We start from the raw sequence: 18,237 nt of genomic DNA, 5'->3' as shown, positions 1-18,237 counted from the left end.
AATTCAGGAGCATTAAGTACATTCCCAATTCTGTGCAACCATCTCCACTGTCTAGTTTCAGACTATTTCTTTCCCCCAAACAAACCCTGTATCCAAAGTACATAGTCCCAGATTTCCCGTCGTGGCACAGTGGTTAACGAATCCGACTAGGAACCATGAGGTTGTGGGTTCAATCCCTGCCCTTGCTCAGTGGGTTAAGGATCAGGTGTTGCCGTGAGCTGTGGTGTAGGTTGCAGATGTGGCTCGGATCCCACGTTGCTGTGGCTATGGCGATTAGACCCCTAGCCTGGGAACCTCCATATGCCGCGGGAGCAGCCCTAGAAAAGGCAAAAAGACAAAACAAAACAAACAAACAAAAAAACCCACAAAAAAACAAACAAAAAAAACCCCCCAAAAAACAAAAAACAAAAAAACCCCACAAAGTACATAGTCCCTACTCCTCCCTCCTGTGGCCCCTGACAACACCTAATCCTTTTTCTTTCTGTTTTTTACCTAGTCTGGGTATTTCCTAGAAATGAAACCATACAAAAGATGGCTTTTTGAGTCCGCCCACATATAGTTAGTGGTGAATTTCTGTTTTTATATTCATTTGAAATAGCATTTTTGTAACTTAAAAGGGAAATCCAGATGGATTAAAGATGAACTACACACAGGACTTCCTGTCGTGGCTCAGTGGCAATGAATCTGACTAGCATCCCTGAGGATGCAGGTTCAATCCCTGGTCTCACTCAGTGGGTTAAGGATCTGACGCTGCTGTGAGCTGTGGCATAGGCCAGCAGCTACAGCTCCAATTCGACCCCTAGCTGGGAACCTCCATATGCCTCATATGTGGCCCTAAAAGGACGGGGAAAAAAATAAATAAATAAAAAAGATGAGATACATGCAATGAAGCTTCTCCTCATCCAGCCAAGGGAAGAAGAAAAGGTCAGAAGACCAGCACAGTGACCGCACAGCTCCCTGCATGCTGGGCACCGCTTCAAGGATTCCGTACATTCCTCAGACCCATGTGAAGTAGCTGCTGGTCCCAGCCCCATACAGACAGGAGAACTGAGGCCCAGGGGACGTGGTGACTCACCCGAGGATGCATCCAGGACTCAGGCAGAGAGTACACTGGGCCCCTGGCTGAGAGCAGCCTCTGGGCATCATGGGTTCAACATGCACGCTGTTCTCCCTCTTCCAGCACCTTGGCTTGTGAGGCAAGGAAGGCTTCCAGTGCTGACATCCAGGCCTCTCTGAGGGACACTGACAAGTGTGGTCATGAAGGCTCCTGGGAAAGGAGAAAGATTGAGGGCTGGGAGTCAGGTCTGCATCATACCCTAGTGCTGCCCCTACCACCTATGTGACCGGGAAACACTGCCCAACTTCTCTGTGTCAGGCTTTCCAACCTTGATGCAGAGGCCTGTTGTGCTGGGCCCACAGTAGGCCCTCAACTAGAGGAAGAAGCCAGTCCTCCCCAAAGGACCTCTCTGCTTATGTGCACAAAGCGAACCACATGTGCCAGGCATCACCGAGCTGTCCTCACACAGCAAGGCTAGTGCAATCCAGCAGCGCCTCCCTCCCCTGCCTGAACCCTTTCCCTCCTCAGGGACAGTGGCTCAGATCAGGCCCAGCCTCCCAGAAGTCTAAACGGAGCTTTCTGAGTGGAGGGAATGCCAGCTCCAAACAACTTGTTTCCATGTCATCCCAACAATGAACAAGAGCATCTGCTCTGTGTTGTAGCTGCAAGGTCCTCTCTTTACAAACTGCCCCTTCACTTTGGGGCTAAGAAATGTGAATTCCAGAGCACGTGACCAGCTAACTGATGACTCAGGGGGATGGGGCCCACCCACCACTGCACTCCTCATAGCCAGCCTCCTAGAAGAGGAATCAGTGACCCACAGCCACATAGAGCTTTATCAGAACATGCCCCCGCCCACTACTGTAAACACATGTGGGAAAACCTGAGGATCCCAAAGGCCTGGTCCCCCGTTGTCCAGAAACCAGAGGTTGGGACAACAGACAGAAGGGGAGAAAGGACTTCCAGATCTCACATCTGGTAAGGAAACATAGAAAGAACTCCTACAACTCCACAACCAGAAAACAACCAATCTGGAGTTCCCTGGTGACTTAGTGGTTAAGGACCCAGCACTGTCACTGCTGTGGCTGGGTTTCGGAATTCTGCATGCCACAGGCATGGCAAAAAAAAAAAAAAATCTGATTTAGAAAGGGGCAGAGGAACTAATAGACATATTTCCACAGGAGACACATAGATGGCCAACAGACACAGGAAAAGGTACTCAATATCACTCCTCCTCAGGGAAATGCAGATCAAACCACAGGGAGGTATCGCCTCCCACCTGTCAAGATGGTTGTCATCAAAAAGACAAGCAAGGAGTTCCCTTAGTAGCTCAGTGGTTAACCATCCTGACTAGGATCCATAAGGATGCAGATTGGATTCCTGGCTTTGCTCAGTGGGTTAAGGATCCGGCATTGCCGTGAGCTGTGGCGTAGATTACAGATGCAGCTCAGATCTCAAGTTGCTGCGGCTATGATATAGGCCAGCAGCTGCAGCTCCAATACAATCCCTAGCCTGGGAAACTCCATATGCTGCACGTACAGCCCTAAAAAAAAAAAAGCAAAATCAACATTTGGATGATGTGGAGAAAAGAGAAATTCATGCAATTTTGGTGTGAGATAAATTGGTACAGACATTGTGGAAAATAGTATAGAGTTTCCTCAAAAACATTAAAAATAGAACTACCATATGATCCAGCAGTTCCACTCCTAAAAATATACCCAAAGGAAATGAAGTCAATATGTTGAAGAGATATCTGTATCCGTGTTCACTGCAGCATTATTCATAGTAACCAAGATGTGGAAACAACCAAAATGTTCATCAATAAATGAAAGGATAAAGGAAAGGTGGAATATATATAAAATGGAACCTTATTCAGCCACACAAAAAAAGAGGAAACTCTGGAGTTCCCATCGTGGCTCAGTGGTTAATGAATCCAACTAGGAACCACGATGTTTCAGGTTTGATCCCTGGCCTCACTCAGTGGGTTAAGGATCTGGCATTGCCGTGAGCTGTGGTGTAGGTTGCAGACGCAGTTCAGATCCGGCGTTGCTGTGGCTCTGGCGTAGGCCGGCAGCTACAGCTCCGATTCGACCCCTAGCCTGGGAACCTCCATATGCCACGAGGGTGGCCCAAGAAAATGGCAAAAAGACAAAAAAAAGACAGAGAGGGAACTCTTTCTATTTGTGACAACATAGATGGGCCTTGAGGGCATCATGCTAAGTGAAATAAGTCAGTCAGGAAAAGAAAAATAAGTATAATCTCACTTGTATGTGGAATCAAAATATTACCAAATTCATAGAAACAGAGAAAAGATTGGTTGTTGCCAGAGGTGGGGTGTTGAGGCGGGAAGGCAATGAGGTAAAGACGGCAAAAGGCATAAATTCCAGCCCTAAAATACCCATGTCTGGGGGATGTAGTGTTCAGCAAGGTGACTGGTTAACAACACTGTTGTGATTTTGATCGTCGCTATGAAAGGAGATCTGAAAAGTCCTCTCTCTCTTTTTTTTTTTTTTTTTTTTGTCTTTTTGCCATTTCTTGGGCCGCTCCCACGGCATATGGAGGTTCCCAGGCTAGGGGTTGAATTGGAGCTGTAACTGCCAGTCTATGCCAGAACCACAGCAATGTAGGAACCAAGCCACGTCTGCAACCTACACCACAGCTCACGGCAACACTGGATCCTTAACCCACTGAGCGAGGCCAGGGATCGAACCCACAACCTCATGGTTCCTAGTCGGATTCGTTAACCACTGAGCCACGATGGGAACTCCTGAAAAGTTCTCATCATAAGAAAAATAATTTGTCACTATGTGAGGGGATGGATGTTAACTAAACTTACTCTGGTGATCCTTTCACAATATGTACCTGTATCAAATCACTATGCTGGAGCCCTAAAAGCAACAGAGTTATATGACGATCCTATCGGAAAACACACATCTCAGCATGTGGGGTGAGAGCCTCAACTAACCATTGCTGAAGCTGTGTCTGCACTACAACAGCAGAGGGCACTATGAAGGAGACCGTAGGTCCCTCAAACCTAAAACTTTTCCCTCAGGCCCTCCATGGGGAAAGTGTGCCGACCCTGCCCTGGAAGACTGTGGACATAGCAGCAACAACAGGGAGCTTTTGTGAGAGATTTTCCTTCCTGAAAAAGACAAGCAGGGGAAAAAACTGCCCCCTTGCTTCCGACTTAAGTGCAAACTGTGCAGAGATGATGGCTGAAGTCAAGGCAGCCACACTGCATCCACGAGGGAGCAATACCAACATTCTGGAAATGGTGGAGTAGAGAGGTGGGTGGCATCTGAGTCACTGAGGACACTCTTGGGCTACCAGACCATTTCTGGACCTCTCACCTCTCATATCATTAAAGATTTGATGCCTTTGTGTTTTAAGCCACTCTCAGCAGGGGCTGCCATCACTTCAGGCAAACATGTAACTGATCGAGCCTTCAAATCTTAATTAAAATTTCTCTGTCCTGGAGTTCCCGTCGTGCTGCGGTGGTTAACGAATCCGACTAGGAACCATGAGGTTGCGGGTTCGGTCCCTGGCCTTGCTCAGTGGGTTAATGATCCGGCGTTGCCGTGAGCTGTGGTGTGGATTGCAGAGGCGGCTCGGATCCCGCGTTGCTGTGGCTCTGGCGTAGGCCGGTGGCTACAGCTCCGATTCAACCCCTAGCCTAGGAACCTCCATATGCCGAGGGAGCGGCCCAAGAAATAGCAACAACAACAACAAAAGACAAAAAAAAAAAAAAAATTTCTCTGTCCTTAACCAGTTTCCCAGCAGATATAGGTCTCTGCTCCTGTCCCCAAGCCTTCATCCAGGAAATCAGCTCACACACTATGGTGCCCTGTCTGCCTGTCTGGCTCATCTATATTTGGTCTATGAACACCTCAGGGTCAGGCCTCTGCATTTTCTGCTCTGTACAGCCTGAGCCTACACACAGTGGACCTTCAGGGGCTGAGGGACCTCACCTCCAGCCATCAAAACATCCATGGATTCACTTTGGGCCACACACTGCTTCCAGAACCCAGGGGCTTTGACCAGCTCTACAGCATGAAGAGTGAGGTCCCTTGTAAACTAAGGTTCCCAGCCATCAGATATCACCTCACCCTTGCATCCAAGGGTGAGCTTGGATTCACTGTCAGCGTGGTCTCTCCTGTGGTGCCATGGGGGCCACAATTTGGAGAAAAGAGTCCAGGGGCTGAGTTTCAAGGAAGATGTGGAGAGGACAGCAGTGGATGCATCCTGTTCCAAACTCAGTGGGGTCCCCTGCGTATTCTGGAAAAGGACTCTGGTGCACAAGTGGGGAATAGTTCCCCCAAGCCCTAAAGGAAGGAGCAGTCCCTATAAATGATGGGCACTCTTGGCCTCCCCTGAAGCAACTCCAGATGGCAGCCCCTGAAGAGGACTTCCTGTGTGATCACATGATCAAGACTCCATAATTGTCATGCAAACAAGAGAAAAGGATTCAGGGTGTGGAGGAACTAGGAGGGTGTGGTGGGGCTGGTTAAGGAAGGTCTCCCATTCGACCTTCAGTGGGAATTGCTTTTGTGAGTCTCCAAGCAGCTGCAGGGCAGTTACCAAGCCTCAGGCCCCCAAGGTAACTGGCATGGGCCTGGGTACCTCAGCCTCGTCACATGGACAAGCCATACCTTGTGGTTCCCAAATGTCAAGTAGCAAGATCTGGGGTTTCTCTCTGGCTCCACGCTTCCTCACTACAGCCCAGGTACCTCCCTTCTCTAAGCCTCAGTTTATTTAATTTTATTGATTGATTGTCTTTTTTGAGCCACAGCTGCAGCATATGGAGGTTTCCAGGCTAGGGGCTGAATCAGAGCTGTAGCCGCTGATCTACACCACAGCCACATCAGCCAGAACTGAGCTGCATCTGCAGAACTCCACCACAGCTTATGGCAACGCCAGATCCTAAACCCACTGAGCGAGGCCAAGGATCAAACCCGCATCCTCATGGACACCAGTCAGGTTCCTTAACCACTGAACCAAGATGGGAACTCCTGTCCCTCAGTTTTGTCCTCAAGAACAGGGACCTGGGGGAGTTCCCGTCGTGGCTCAGTGGTAAGGAATCCGTCTAGGAACCATGGGGTTGCAGGTTCGATCCCTGGCCTTGTTCAGTGGGTTAAGGATCCGGCGTTGCCGTGAGCTGAGGTGTAGGTTGCAGACGCGGCTCGGTTCCCGCGTTGCTGTGGCTCTGGCGTAGCCACAGCTCCGATTAGACCCCTAGCCTGGGTACCTCCATATGCCGCGGGAGCGGCCCAAGAAATGGCAAAAAGACAAAGAAAAAAAAAAAAAAAAAAAAGAACGGGGACCTGGGTTGCTACCTTAACAGAATACTGTAAGTATTAATTTGGGTTATCCTGCAATTTATAGCTGACCTAAGAGAGATGTCTTGAATCCACTGGCATCTCCAGAGTAAATTGAAGTCTCTCGGTGACATTTGGACGTTAAACCCACACTGATGCAGTTCCAGGGTCTCCAGTTGAGCTGAACCGTCCATTTTATTGAAAGTCAGTAACTGAAAACCAAAATGGCCTAAACAAGCTGACAAGCAGGAGAGACTGACGTACATACCTGAGACATCCATAGGCAGACCGCTTCCTGCAGGGCAGTTACCTGGTGCTCTATGAAGTCAGCAGCCGTCATCTCTCCCGACTTCTGGGCTCTGCTTACTGGAGTCACCCTCAGATGCGCCGCCTTTATGGGGGAAGATGGCCGCCAACTGCCACAGGCTCCCAACAGAAATAGAGCTCCTTGCTTCCAGAATTTCAGCACAGAAACCCCACCCTGGAGCATGATTGGCCACTCGCCCAGTCCTAAGCCAATCACAGTGGCTGGGGAGGATGCAACATGCTGATTGGCCAGATCAAGGTCATGTGACCATCCTCTCCAGGAGACTCGTGAGCATTTCACCGTTTCCAAGTGAGAGACAGTGAGATACAAGAGAGCAGGGATGAGGGTCCGGCAGCTGCATACTCTGCGCTGTTTCCTGAGATGTATCTGCTCATATTCTCTTCCCATATCCTGTTGTCCTCTGTTTACAGGAGAATTCCTGACTCACCTCTTTCCTTCCCAAGCCCCATTTCACCCACCCACACCAAAAAGAAACAAGACCTTTTGTTCCAAGATTGAATTTGGGGATCCTCTCCCCACCTCAAGGCTTGCTTTTCGTGTCCCATTATAATGACTTATGCAGTCAGCAAATGTCCACTGAGCCCCTATTACGTGCAGCTGTGGGTTCTCAGGACTGTTAGTTGTTGCGAGTAGTGGGTGTCATCCAGGAGGCTCCCAAAGGAAATGAGGTTTGTCTGAGTAAGCCTCTGGTGGAGAGCTTCCAATCCCAGCCTGCCAACCACTGTGTGGCCCTGGGGAAGTTCTCCCTCTCTCTGGCCTTCTGTTTTCTCATCTGTAAAATGAAGTGCTGGGGAAAATAAGGTCCTGAAACCCCCTCAGCTCTGACATGCTGTGGCTGGGTCTTGGAACGTGTCTCTCCAGCTGTGAGTCAGCCCATGAGTACCATGGACAGTAACCACAACACTCCCTGGAAAGGGCTGGGCTGAGTCCACAGTTTCACACTTGTGCATCTACATCCTTCCCCTTCGTGGCTGCTGAGGGCACCCCGGGCAGAGGAGGATCAGGGCTTCCTGTGCCTGTGAGGAGCCTGGGCTCTAGGTCTCTATGCATTTGCCCAGTGCTGCTTCTGCTGCTGACACAGTGTTCTCAAAGTTGAGGTTCTTATCTCCTCACAGAAGGAATTCAGAAATGAGGTGGAAACTGAGAAAGAGAAGTTAGGATTTATTTCAGTGAGAAATATACCTCTTAAATAGAGGTGGGCAGCAAGCAGCTGCCCTGTGCTTCTCTAGCAAGCCGGTTATAAGGGGCAGCCAACCGCATGTACAGAATGCTCACTGAGTAGATGGGGTTTGGGAGTTGTAGTCCTATGTTTTCATCCCAGCTCCACCTTCACGAAGGGAGGAGAGATTTTTGTCCTTATTTAGCTTTGATGGGGAGTATTGGCATTGGTGCATGATGGATCCTTCTTATATGAATAGCAAATTTATTGTAATGAGGGCAAAATAAGCAAAAAGTTACATTCCAACACTGGAGAGTCTCTCCCTTCCCCACCTTTCTGTTTGACACCAGGCACTTATCTCCCCAAAATGTGTGGTCTCCTATCTGTCTGGGGGTTCCTTCTTTTCTTTATCTGCCCATGATCCCACTCTTTGCATGTTTGGTTTACTGCCGTGTGGCCCTGTGTCCCTATTCTCTGCCCAGACCAGGTACCTGCCTGCTGTAAGAGTACTATTTTTTTTAAAGAAGGATGATTTATTAGAACACAGGGAACCTAAGAACAGAGAGAGACTGGATTAGCTGTCTTCCCAAAAGATGGAACAGCAACTGGTAAGACATGAGATGCCAAGTCTGCTATGTTTCTTCCACCCTCCTGGGTCCGCATAGTCACCTGTGCTTTCTTTGCACAGCACTAGATCCTCTTGCCTTTTAAAACTATTGGTTTCAGAGTTCCCCTTGAGGTGCAGCAGGAACAAATCCAACTAGTATCCATAAGGATGTGGGTTCTATCTCTGGGCTCACTCAGTGGGTAGGGGATCTAGCATTGCTTTCTGTGAGTCGTAGTGTAGGTTGCCCATGCAGTTCAGATCCCACATTGCTGTGGCTATAGGGCAGGCCGGCAGCTACAGCTCCAATTCAAACCCTAGCCCGGGACCTTCCATATGTCATGGGTGCAGCACTAAAAAGCAAACAAAACAGGAGTTCCTGTCGTGGCTCAGGGGTTAACGGATCCGACTAGGAACCATGAGGTTGCGGGTTCGGTCCCTGGCCTTGCTCAGTGGGTTAACAATCCGGCGTTGCCGTGAGCTGTGGTGTAGGTTGCAGACGCGGCTTGGATCCCACGTTGCTATGGCTCTGGTGTAGGCCGGTGGCTACAGCTCGGATTCGACCTCTAGCCTGGGAACCTCCATATGCCGTGGGAGCAGCCCAAAGAAATAGCAAAAAGACAAATAAATAAATAAATAAATAAATAAATAAATAAATAAAATAAAAAGCAAACAAAACAAAGCTAAACAAGATTACTGGCATCTCTCCAGCTCCATTGCCAGGGCCCTAGTCTATAGTACTATCTATCCCTGCAAAACTGGAACAGCCTCCTAATGTTTCTCCTCAAAACCACTCTGCTGTTCTCACTATGGCCGGAAGTACCTATTAAAAATGGAAAATGCATTCAGTGGTTTTCTACTGCTCCTAAGATAAACATCCTAATCTCAAGACTGGTGGAGAATCAGACTACAAATTGGCCATATTCTGTGCCCTTCTGCTGGGGCTCCCCTCTCATTGGAGGATTATATAGCCTTGCCTTTGCTTCTCTCAGTCAAGGAAAAGGATTTATGAACAACGAAAGCAATGTGAGCACACACTTTAGAACCAGTGCATGATTTACCATTTCTTTTCCTTCTAATGTGGCACTGGCAGCCTCCAGATGGAGATTGTCTGTCAGCCTGAGTCCAGAGGGGAGGATGACATGAGCAGAGCCATGCAAGCAGGTAGCATGAGGAGTACATTAACCTTATTGAAGGCCATTGACATTTGGGGAATCTTGTGTTACTCAGCATAAAAGCTTCTCCTAACTGATACACATAACTCACAAGCTCTTACTTTTGCCTCATCTCTGCTAAAGCCCCACTGGCCATTCATTCATAGTTACAAAACTTGCTCCTTCCCATAGTTTCTATTGTGGCTCAGCAAAAAGGAACCCAACTAATTTCCATGAGGATGCAGCTTTGATCCCTGGCCTCACTCAGTGGGTTAAGGATCCGGCACTACTGTGAGCTGTGGTGTAGGTCACAGATGCAGCAGTGGCTGTAGTGTTGGCTGGCAGCTGCAGCTCCAATTCCAACCCTGGCATGGGAACTTCCATATGCTGTGGAGGCAGCCCTAAAAAGCAAAACAAAAGACAAAAATTTCTCCTTCCTACAATCTTCTTTGGTTATTCTCTCTCCTGTGAAGGGTATTTACAACCTTGTGTTACTGTTACTCAGTTAATATTTACTGAGATCTTGGCTTAAACATGAAGAATTCAGAAAAGGATCACCTGATCTGTGTTGAATGGACCTAGAATTCACCTTTTAGCCATTAGATCTCTTTCATTGAAGTATAAGTTCCATGAGGACAGAGCCCAGGTATTTAGTTCATGTGTTTTGGAAGCACTGCTCCACCCCCACTATGTGCCAGGGCTCATGTTGAGCATCTAGATGTAGTGGGGGCGAATCAGCCCTGAGTCCTGCTCCCATTACACACTCCATGGCAGGAGAGACAAACCCACAAGCAGCAGCACTTGAACCCCTTGTGATCACCTTAGCAGGAGATGAACACAAAAGAGACTGGAAGGAAAACCAGGGAGTCTGCCTGGAGGAAGGGTAGGGAAGCCTGTTTTGAAGGACTTGGAGTTGCCCAGGTGGAGACTTCCTGGGTAGTGTGGTAGGGGGATGGGTGAGCAAGAAGCAGTGTGTCCAGAGTTTCCAAAGGATGAGCGCAGGAGCAGCCAGGACCAGAAATGGATACCTGGCATCAGTATTTCTGTGAACACAAGGGTTCTTATTAGGTGTTTTGCAAGTGAAAAGCAGCTTGAGGTGCTTATATATTGAAGCTGATTGTCAGTGATGATAAGAGCAGATTCCAGGCCCTTCCAGACAATGGGTGTCAGGGCAAACTCTGATCTGGGAGTTGGATGGGTCTCATGTGGTTAAAGTTAAAGTTAAACAGATCTAACACAGAGTCAGATTTGTTCTTCCCTATCACATCAGGACCCCTGAGCAATTGTGTATATGGGACCCATAACAAAAGTGCTCCCTCATGATGCTCTGGGGACTTGTCCATGTCCTAAGTAGCTAAGAACAGGCCTGTTTGGGACTGCAGAGAAGGGTTGGCCACCTGGGGTCAGGGCTTTGGCAACCAGACCTCTGAGAAATGTGCTCCCCATCCAGAGAGCCTGAGGGCAGGGCCTGTTAAGAAGGGCAGGAAATGAGTAGGGTGTATAGACAGAGACTCTCATCAGAGCTCTTAGTTCCACGCAAGCCTCTTCGGTTCAAACCCTGCATCTCAGCCTGGAGTCCCTGCCTGGCAGATCTCCATGCCTGTTTGGGGCTTCCAGAAGCGGGCAGGGGAATAATGCTAATTGAGATGAGATTTGGTCTGTATTTGTCAGTTTTGTTGCCCTTGAGAGACAAGGTGAAGGGTGCTCTGGCTCTGTCCTCCACCCCTTCCTGGAGGAGGGGGCTTCCCTGACCACCCTGCTCCAGTTTTCAGGGACAAGCCTAGAAGCTCAGGAAGCAGGAGAAATTGAGGCCCTTGGTGGACCCCCCTGCCCCTTATTGCAGCTCACCCAGCCAGCAGCTCTTACCCCAGAGCCTTCAAGACAGCAGCTGAATTAGATCAAGTCACAGGGGATCACGGTCTGTTTTAGTCACCCCAACCTGGTATGAGGCACCTACTGTTCTTACTGCTCTTTGAGTTACCATTTATCTGCAGTACAGCTGGAAATGGGGCAGAATCCCATTTGACAGAAGAGAACCTGGTTCACCAAGGTCCTGTGACTTGACCAAGATACTCAGCAAGGAAGTGGCAGCTCAGGCCAGGGCTTTTGGTTTCAAATCCCCTTGTACTGAGTCTGTGTCCCCTTCTTCTGCTCCTGGGCAGGAGGGACAGGGCATGTCTGCCCCACCAATGGGGACTTTAGTCTCACCCTTAACTCCCTGGATCCCAGTTCCCCCAATATCAGCACCTCTTCCCAAGTAGACATGTGAGGATAAAGAAGACTGAGTATTTGAGTCCTTTAGGAAACAAGGCCTCTGTGCTCAGGGGACAGCATTCTGCACAGAATCAGAGACAACCCCTCCCGGCAGTGGAGAGGGAAGGCCATCTTGCTGGCAGGTGGGCTCACTGATAGTCCTGGCTTTGAGTGACCTGGGACAAGTGGCCCTGGAGCCCCACTGCTGCATCTCACTCCTGCAGACCAGGTCACCCCCTTTGCACCCTATAGACTGCCCCTGGGGCAAAAGGCCAGATGCCCATTTTCCAGAGCTAATACCCCAGCCTGTAGGGTTGATGCAACAAAACCTTTTGTTCAATCTCTATGGAGTCTGTGCAACTTGGAATCAAAATTAAAAAAACAAACAAACAAACAAACAAAAAAAAACACAAGATGTAGGTTTAGGCACCCGGTCAAGCCCAGAAGGGGGGTTGAGCAAGGCAAAGACCAAAAACCCATGCAAGCAGTGTCATGCAGATTGAACCGAGGAAGGCCTGAATTCATCAGGGGGGGATGGGGCAAAGGGTCAGTGTAGAATGAAATGGGCTGAGGGCAAAACTCCGCCTACTGGGCAGAAAAGAACCTGGAAAGGGGCCAATTCCAGATGCACAAAAATGCAGATCTGCCAATAAAAGTGGACATCTCCACTGGTCCCCAGTCCAGCTCCCCTCCAGGCATCGGCATCCAGGGTGGTTGTTAACCATCATTTGAGGTCTGGCCAGTCCCCTGCACCCTCTGCAGTCCAGCAGCTCCAGAGACATGCTCTTTGTTTTTTGGGTTTTTTGTTTTGTTTTGTTTTGTTTTTTGGTCTTTTTGTGTTTTCTTGAGCTGCTCCTGTGGCATATGGAGGTTCCCAGGCTAGGGGTCTAATTGGAGCTGTAACCACTGGCCTACGCCAGAGCCACAGCAACACAGGATCCGAGCCGTGTCTGCAACCTACACCACAGCTCACGGCAACGCCGGATCTTTAACCCACTAAGCAAGGCCAGGGATCGAACCCGCAACCTCATGGTTCCTAGTCGGATTCGTTAACCACTGCACCAAGACAGGGACTCCAAGACATACTCTTTGAAATATGTTCTAGGCTCAAAAATGAAACCTGGAGGGTATCTGACCCTCACCCAATATAGACTCATGTTTACCTCAGAGAGGACAGTGTATCAGAAGTTGGGGGGAGTTCCCATCATGGCTCAGGGAGAGTCCTCAGAGGGGATGGCAGCTGCTGGAAGCTGGGGTTACCTTGGGATGATGGGCCCCCAAATGGCAGGGCTCAAGGAAAAGTCAAATCATTTGAAAATGTACTATCTGAAAGAAATCCTTACCTCTGCCTCCCTGACATGACCAAAGCTAAGGCAGGGAAACTGCACTTTGAGTTGGTGGGAGAAAGTCCTAGGCCCTGATGGGACACCCTCCACTAGAAGAATGATTCACTCCTAGCAATCCAGGAGACCCCGGGAACCCAATAGCCCACATCCCAGCGTAGTCAATAAAGTAGGTGTGAACTCTGCTTGGCTGTGCAGATAGCCTGGGCATGTACTACCTGACCTGCTTCCAAGTCTCTTCCCATCCCAGGAAGGAGCCAAGAAAAGACTTTAAAACATGTTTCTTTTTTAAAATCATCATCCTAATAACTTGGCTGAGCAGGTACAGCTGGTGGCACTGAGGCACCCAATGGTCTCTGGGCTACAGATAAGCTACAAAGGCCCCTGGGCCACTGGCCTGACCACCCAAAGATTAAGAGATGGCAATTTCAAGGTCACATGTTAGAAGAGTCCCAACTTGACCACAGTTTCTGGTAGAACTTGACGTCCTCAGAAGGGGGCCTACCTTTTGTAGGCTGGCCCAAGGGATGGGTGATGCTATTGATGTGGGTGAGGCTGTTGGAGTGGAGGCCACTGATGGCATTGAGGAAGAAGAGGACAGAGGCCTCTAGGAGGTCAGGGTGAGGCCAATGAGTGTGACCTGCTTCCTGAGAAGGATCAGGAAGCTCAGGTTCAGGAAGCTCAGGACCCCCCTGAATGAGAAGATGAAAGAGACAAGGAGAAGGATGGACCCCATGGCCCACTTGTGCTGTGAGCGGAGGTCCTCAGACACCTGGGATACCATGAGGAGCACCAGGCCAAGGTGGCCATGCTGCGGGCCAGGGCCATGCCCCAGGCCAACCCGGGCACGTGGGCCTGACTCAGGTCACTGAGGCATTGCGGTGCAGTCTAGTTGGAGGTTGTGCAGAAGTGCCACAGCCCAAACTGGCGGTCCTCGGCCAGGAGCCAGTGGCCATCACAGATGGAGATGGATGAGAGGATCTCGGACTAGGAGGCACACAGGATGATAAGGGTCTGGATGAAGGACTCAAAGGAGGACTGGCGGGGCCTACTTTGGACCAGCAGCCTCTGGGTCTGGGAGAAAGCACAGAGGCAGTGTGTCCAGAGGGCTGCCGAAGGGCTCAGGACCCTGACTCAACATGGACAATCCTTCAAAACACAAAACAGGAGTTCCCGTCGTGGCTCAGTGGTTAACAATTCCGACTAGGAACCATGAAGTTTCCAGTTCGATTCCTGGCCTCGCTCAGTGGGTTAAGGATCCAGCATTGCCGTGAGCTGTGGTGTGGGTCGCAGACAAGGCTCCGATCCCGCATTGCTGTGGCTCTGGCATAGGCCGGCAGATATAGCTCCGATTAGACCCCTAGCCTGGGAACCTCCATGTGCCGCGGGAGTGGCCCTAGAAAAGGCAAAAAAAAAAAAACCCAAAAAAAAACCCAAGACAAAGGCAGTCTGAGGCAGTGGAAAGAGCACCTGGGCAAGGGTCTGGGCTATGGTTTTAACTGCATCTCCATGTTCCCTAGAGGGCTTCCAGGTGCTAACACAGGGGAGTAAGGGGTCAGCACTGGCCCCTCACTTCAGCCACAAGAGATCCCTCTTACCTGCTGGAGACACTGGGAATCTAAGGGTCTGTTCTGGATTTCATTAGGAGAAGCAGCTCTGCTCAGAAACAAACCAAGAGACGTTTGAAACCTCTGTGTCTTTAAACCATTAAAGGTGTTTGTGTGGTTTCTTCACCTCCTTAGCCCTGGCTTTCTCATCTACAAAGTGGAGTTAGTGCCCTGCAGGAAAGCCTGAGCCATGAAGTCACCAGGTGAGGTTATAAGTGATAGGGATGGAGTAAGTACAGGTAGGTGCAGAAGTCCCAACAAAGGACCATAGTTAAAGAGGGAAATTTAGGGGACATTGGGAGATCACTGTAAGTTAATAACTGCTCAAGAAAGCCATCAGCACAAGGACATCATTTAAACTCTGACACCAGTAATTCAATGAGATAGGATATGTATATAAACGTGCACAGCATGTGGGCAGTTCCCGATTTACTGAAACCATTCCTGCTAATAGGATCCATTGGAGTCCTCACTCCTCACCACTGCCCCTTACCCCAGCTGCCAGCACCTCTCCAAGCTTTCAGTGATCCAGGGCCTGAAACCCTCTCCTGGAGAACAGCCAGGGGGCCGCATGGTCAGGGAAGGTTGCTGGACCAGAGGGGACAAGAGCAGCCCCTGACCCTCAGGCCTCCAGCTGTAACCTTGGGCCAGTCAGTTGAATCTCTTAGAGCCTGGACTTTCTCCACTAACAAAATGCATGAATTTCCCTTTTTCATCCAGAACCTTGAATGATTTCCAGTCATCTGTAGAACAATAGTGTCACTCCTTCCTGGGCCACTGAGTCCAATGCCAAGGTCTTGTCTTCCTCTATAACCCAGGGCTCCATGTGATCATGTCAACCCCTAAGTAGGCACTTTGGGCTCCTCACTCCTCATTCTCCACTTCTCCCTTGACTCCACCTCTCACCCCCAACTCAGACGAGGCCCTGGGCAGGCCCTCCTCCTCCTCCTCTTCCTCCTCCTCCTCTTCCTCCTCCTCCTCATCTTCTTCTGCTGGAAATCTCTTCAATGCTTCCTAAAGAGTCAGCCTGCCCCCTTCAATGCCTGGCCTACCCCTGCCTGCATTGCTGCATTGGTCAGGCAGGTGCAGAAGCCAAACTGCTTGCTTTTTTTTTTTTTGCGTGATACTCCTGGCATGTGGAATTCCCCAGGGCCAGCGATCAAAACCAAACCACAGCTGTGACCCGAGCCACTGCAGTGACAGTGCTAGATCTTTAACTCCTTGTGCCACAGGAGAACTTGCTGTCTGCTTCCTTTTTAGCACTTTGACCTCCGGCAGGTTCTTTATCCCCTAGAGATTGCAGTACCCACCTCCTGCAGTCCTGGTGGAGCCAAAATGAGTTCTTAGCACCATCAAGGCTTAGGTCTGTCCCAGGCAGGGGGTTAAGTGCTCCTAAGCACTATTTTCAACCAAGCACAGCCCCTACCACCACCCCAGTAGACCCCCAGGGGTTGACTTCATCTTCCCCAACCCCCTTTTTTTTCTTCCACTAAAAAATAAAGTCCCTTTCCCTGGTCTTCCTGCCCCTCCTAGCCTGGCACAAAGCCCTCCCCCTCCCCAGTTCGTCCTGCCTGCAGTTCCTGACCCTCTTCACTTAGCACTCACTCCCCCACACCTCCTTCTAAATCCTGCTTCCCAGGTCTCCCTCCCTAACTGTGCCCTCACCTCCTTGAGGGGAGACCACACCCTCTCCCACCTTCTCACTGCCCCTCGCAGGAGGGTGCTGGGTCAGGACCCCACAGCAGGTCCCAGAACAAAGCGGAGCAATCCCTGCATCATCTTCTCTGCCCCACCCCTCAGGCTGTGGTGCCCTGGACACAGGGGGGCTTTGGGGGGTGGCTTGTAGGTGCAGTTTCTCCTCTTAGAGAGAGTCAAAAAACGGCAGGTGGCATTGGGAGCCAAGAAATCCTGGTTCTGACTCTCGATTCTGACACTGAGGTGGCCACCAGGGGCAGGGTGCTTCACCTATGAGCCTCAGTCACCTCTTCTGTAAAATGGGCGGGGCGGCATCACTGGAGTCAGTGTTGTTGGGGTCCGAGCACTTGCAGGCAAAGTCTGCAAGCCTCTCTCATCGTCCTCAGGACCATCCAGCAGGGAGGCTCCAGAGGAGGCAAGCTGGTGGGACAGGTCTTCTAAAGGCAGTGCCCACAGGGCAGAGGTCCCCCAGGCTTAGTCTTCCCTTTGGGGAGACTCACATCCCAGGGGAGGGGACAGGAATGGGCAGGTTCTCCTAAATGAACACCTAGCATCACTCTAAGGAGAAACTCAATCTTTTCGAGAGACAGGCCCCTTCACTACAGCCTTTTCTCTGACATGTCTGCAAACCCCAGCAGGTCCACCCTGGCCCCTATGATCAGTTCGAGAGGGGCAATGGTCTTCCCACCCCGCCTCCCAAGAAAGTTCTGGCTTCCCCAGAGACGCTCACTTTGTTACATAAGGCAAGCCTCACAGGCCTGCTTTCCTCAAGGGGACCCCTCTGGTGAACCTAAGGGTTGGAGACTGTTGACCTCAGTGAAAAGCAGAACAATCCTCTCCCAAGAAGTTGGGAATCCCTGGGGCCTGCAAGGAGCCCTTGCGCAGGAACAGCCTTGGAGTTCTGGCCCCAGGAGGCTTCCTACCCACCCTCAAGACCCAAGAGAGCAACCACCTGCCCATCCCTGCCCACCCCTGCTGGAGAGCCAGGGGCTGTAAGTCGCGACCAGTGTGAGGTCCGATATCCCCTAGGGCAGGCAGCCCCCAGCCCCCAGCTCCTGGCTCCCGGCTCCAGGCTCTCTCAGGGTATCCAGCACATCGAGGGCGCTCCTGCCTGGTTCCCTCGTGCTTCTTGGCTCTAATCACCAGTTCTGAACCCACGACTTCTCCCCTGGGAGGGGCGGAGCAGGGCAGCCGGGGGAGGGCCCAGAGGGCGGGGTCGGGACTAGCCCAGCAGTCATCCCAGGGCACGCTCCTCTGGCTCCCAGCCCTCCACATCTCAGTTACTCTGAGTCAGCAGAGGCCTGCCTGGAGGAGCACCCCCACCCCCAGGATGTGAGGGGAGGGGAATGGTGCAAGGACCTTCATCTTGGTGCTGTGAGTGACACATGGGGCTGTGTTTATGAAGTGCCCAGCAAAAGGCCTGGCACAGAATGTCATGACCTCTGACACTGGGGAAGCATAGATGGGTCAGGAGGCTCCACTCTACCATTAGGGAGAGCCTTGCCCTGGGGTTTTCTCCTTTGAGCAGTTGGGGTTGGGGAGCTCCTGGTCTAGGAGATGAGGTGGAGCAGACACACTGGGAGACCCTGAGGCAGCCACTGGGAGGCCACTAGGAGCTGCCTGTTCACTGGGAGGTTTCAAAGCTGATGACTAGGAGTTCCCGACGTGGCTCAGCGGTTAACGAACCCAACTAGGATCCGTGAGGATGTGGGTTCAATCTCT

The 18,237-nt window shown here is 50.7% G+C and overlaps 1 protein-coding gene and 1 pseudogene across 4 annotated transcripts in view; both read right to left on the bottom strand.

Annotated features, from left to right (window-relative positions):
- LOC146395915 (uncharacterized) overlaps window positions 1–7,210 on the bottom strand; it is a 111,705-nt gene extending 104,495 nt beyond the window's left edge. The window contains exons 1-2 of one of the 4 annotated variants that reach the window (XR_014829020.1): window positions 6,641–7,210; window positions 1,076–1,267 (exon numbers count right to left, since the gene is read on the bottom strand). Coding sequence is in view for 1 of the 4 variants with exons in the window: in XM_084998581.1 (XP_084854707.1) it covers window positions 1,076–1,267; window positions 6,445–6,566 (314 nt within the window). In the remaining 3 variants the exon portion in view is untranslated. The other 3 variants (XR_014829021.1, XR_014829022.1, XM_084998581.1) reach the window with 3 other exon arrangements.
- A 6,437-nt stretch (window positions 7,211–13,647) lies between these two features.
- On the bottom strand, window positions 13,648–17,790 carry LOC100625336 (voltage-dependent calcium channel gamma-like subunit pseudogene; annotated as a pseudogene).
- Between the last annotated feature and the right edge of the window lie 447 nt (window positions 17,791–18,237).

This window comes from Sus scrofa, chromosome 15, assembly GCF_054392235.1.
Source record: "Sus scrofa isolate SSC_HxYL_T2T_F1_AM1 chromosome 15, Sscrofa_HxYL_maternal_Yorkshire_Landrace_v2.0, whole genome shotgun sequence".
In the NCBI taxonomy this organism is placed as follows: Eukaryota; Metazoa; Chordata; class Mammalia; order Artiodactyla; family Suidae; genus Sus; species Sus scrofa.
The sequence above is the reverse complement of the archived record's forward strand: the minus strand, read 5'-3'. Positions and strand labels throughout refer to the sequence as shown.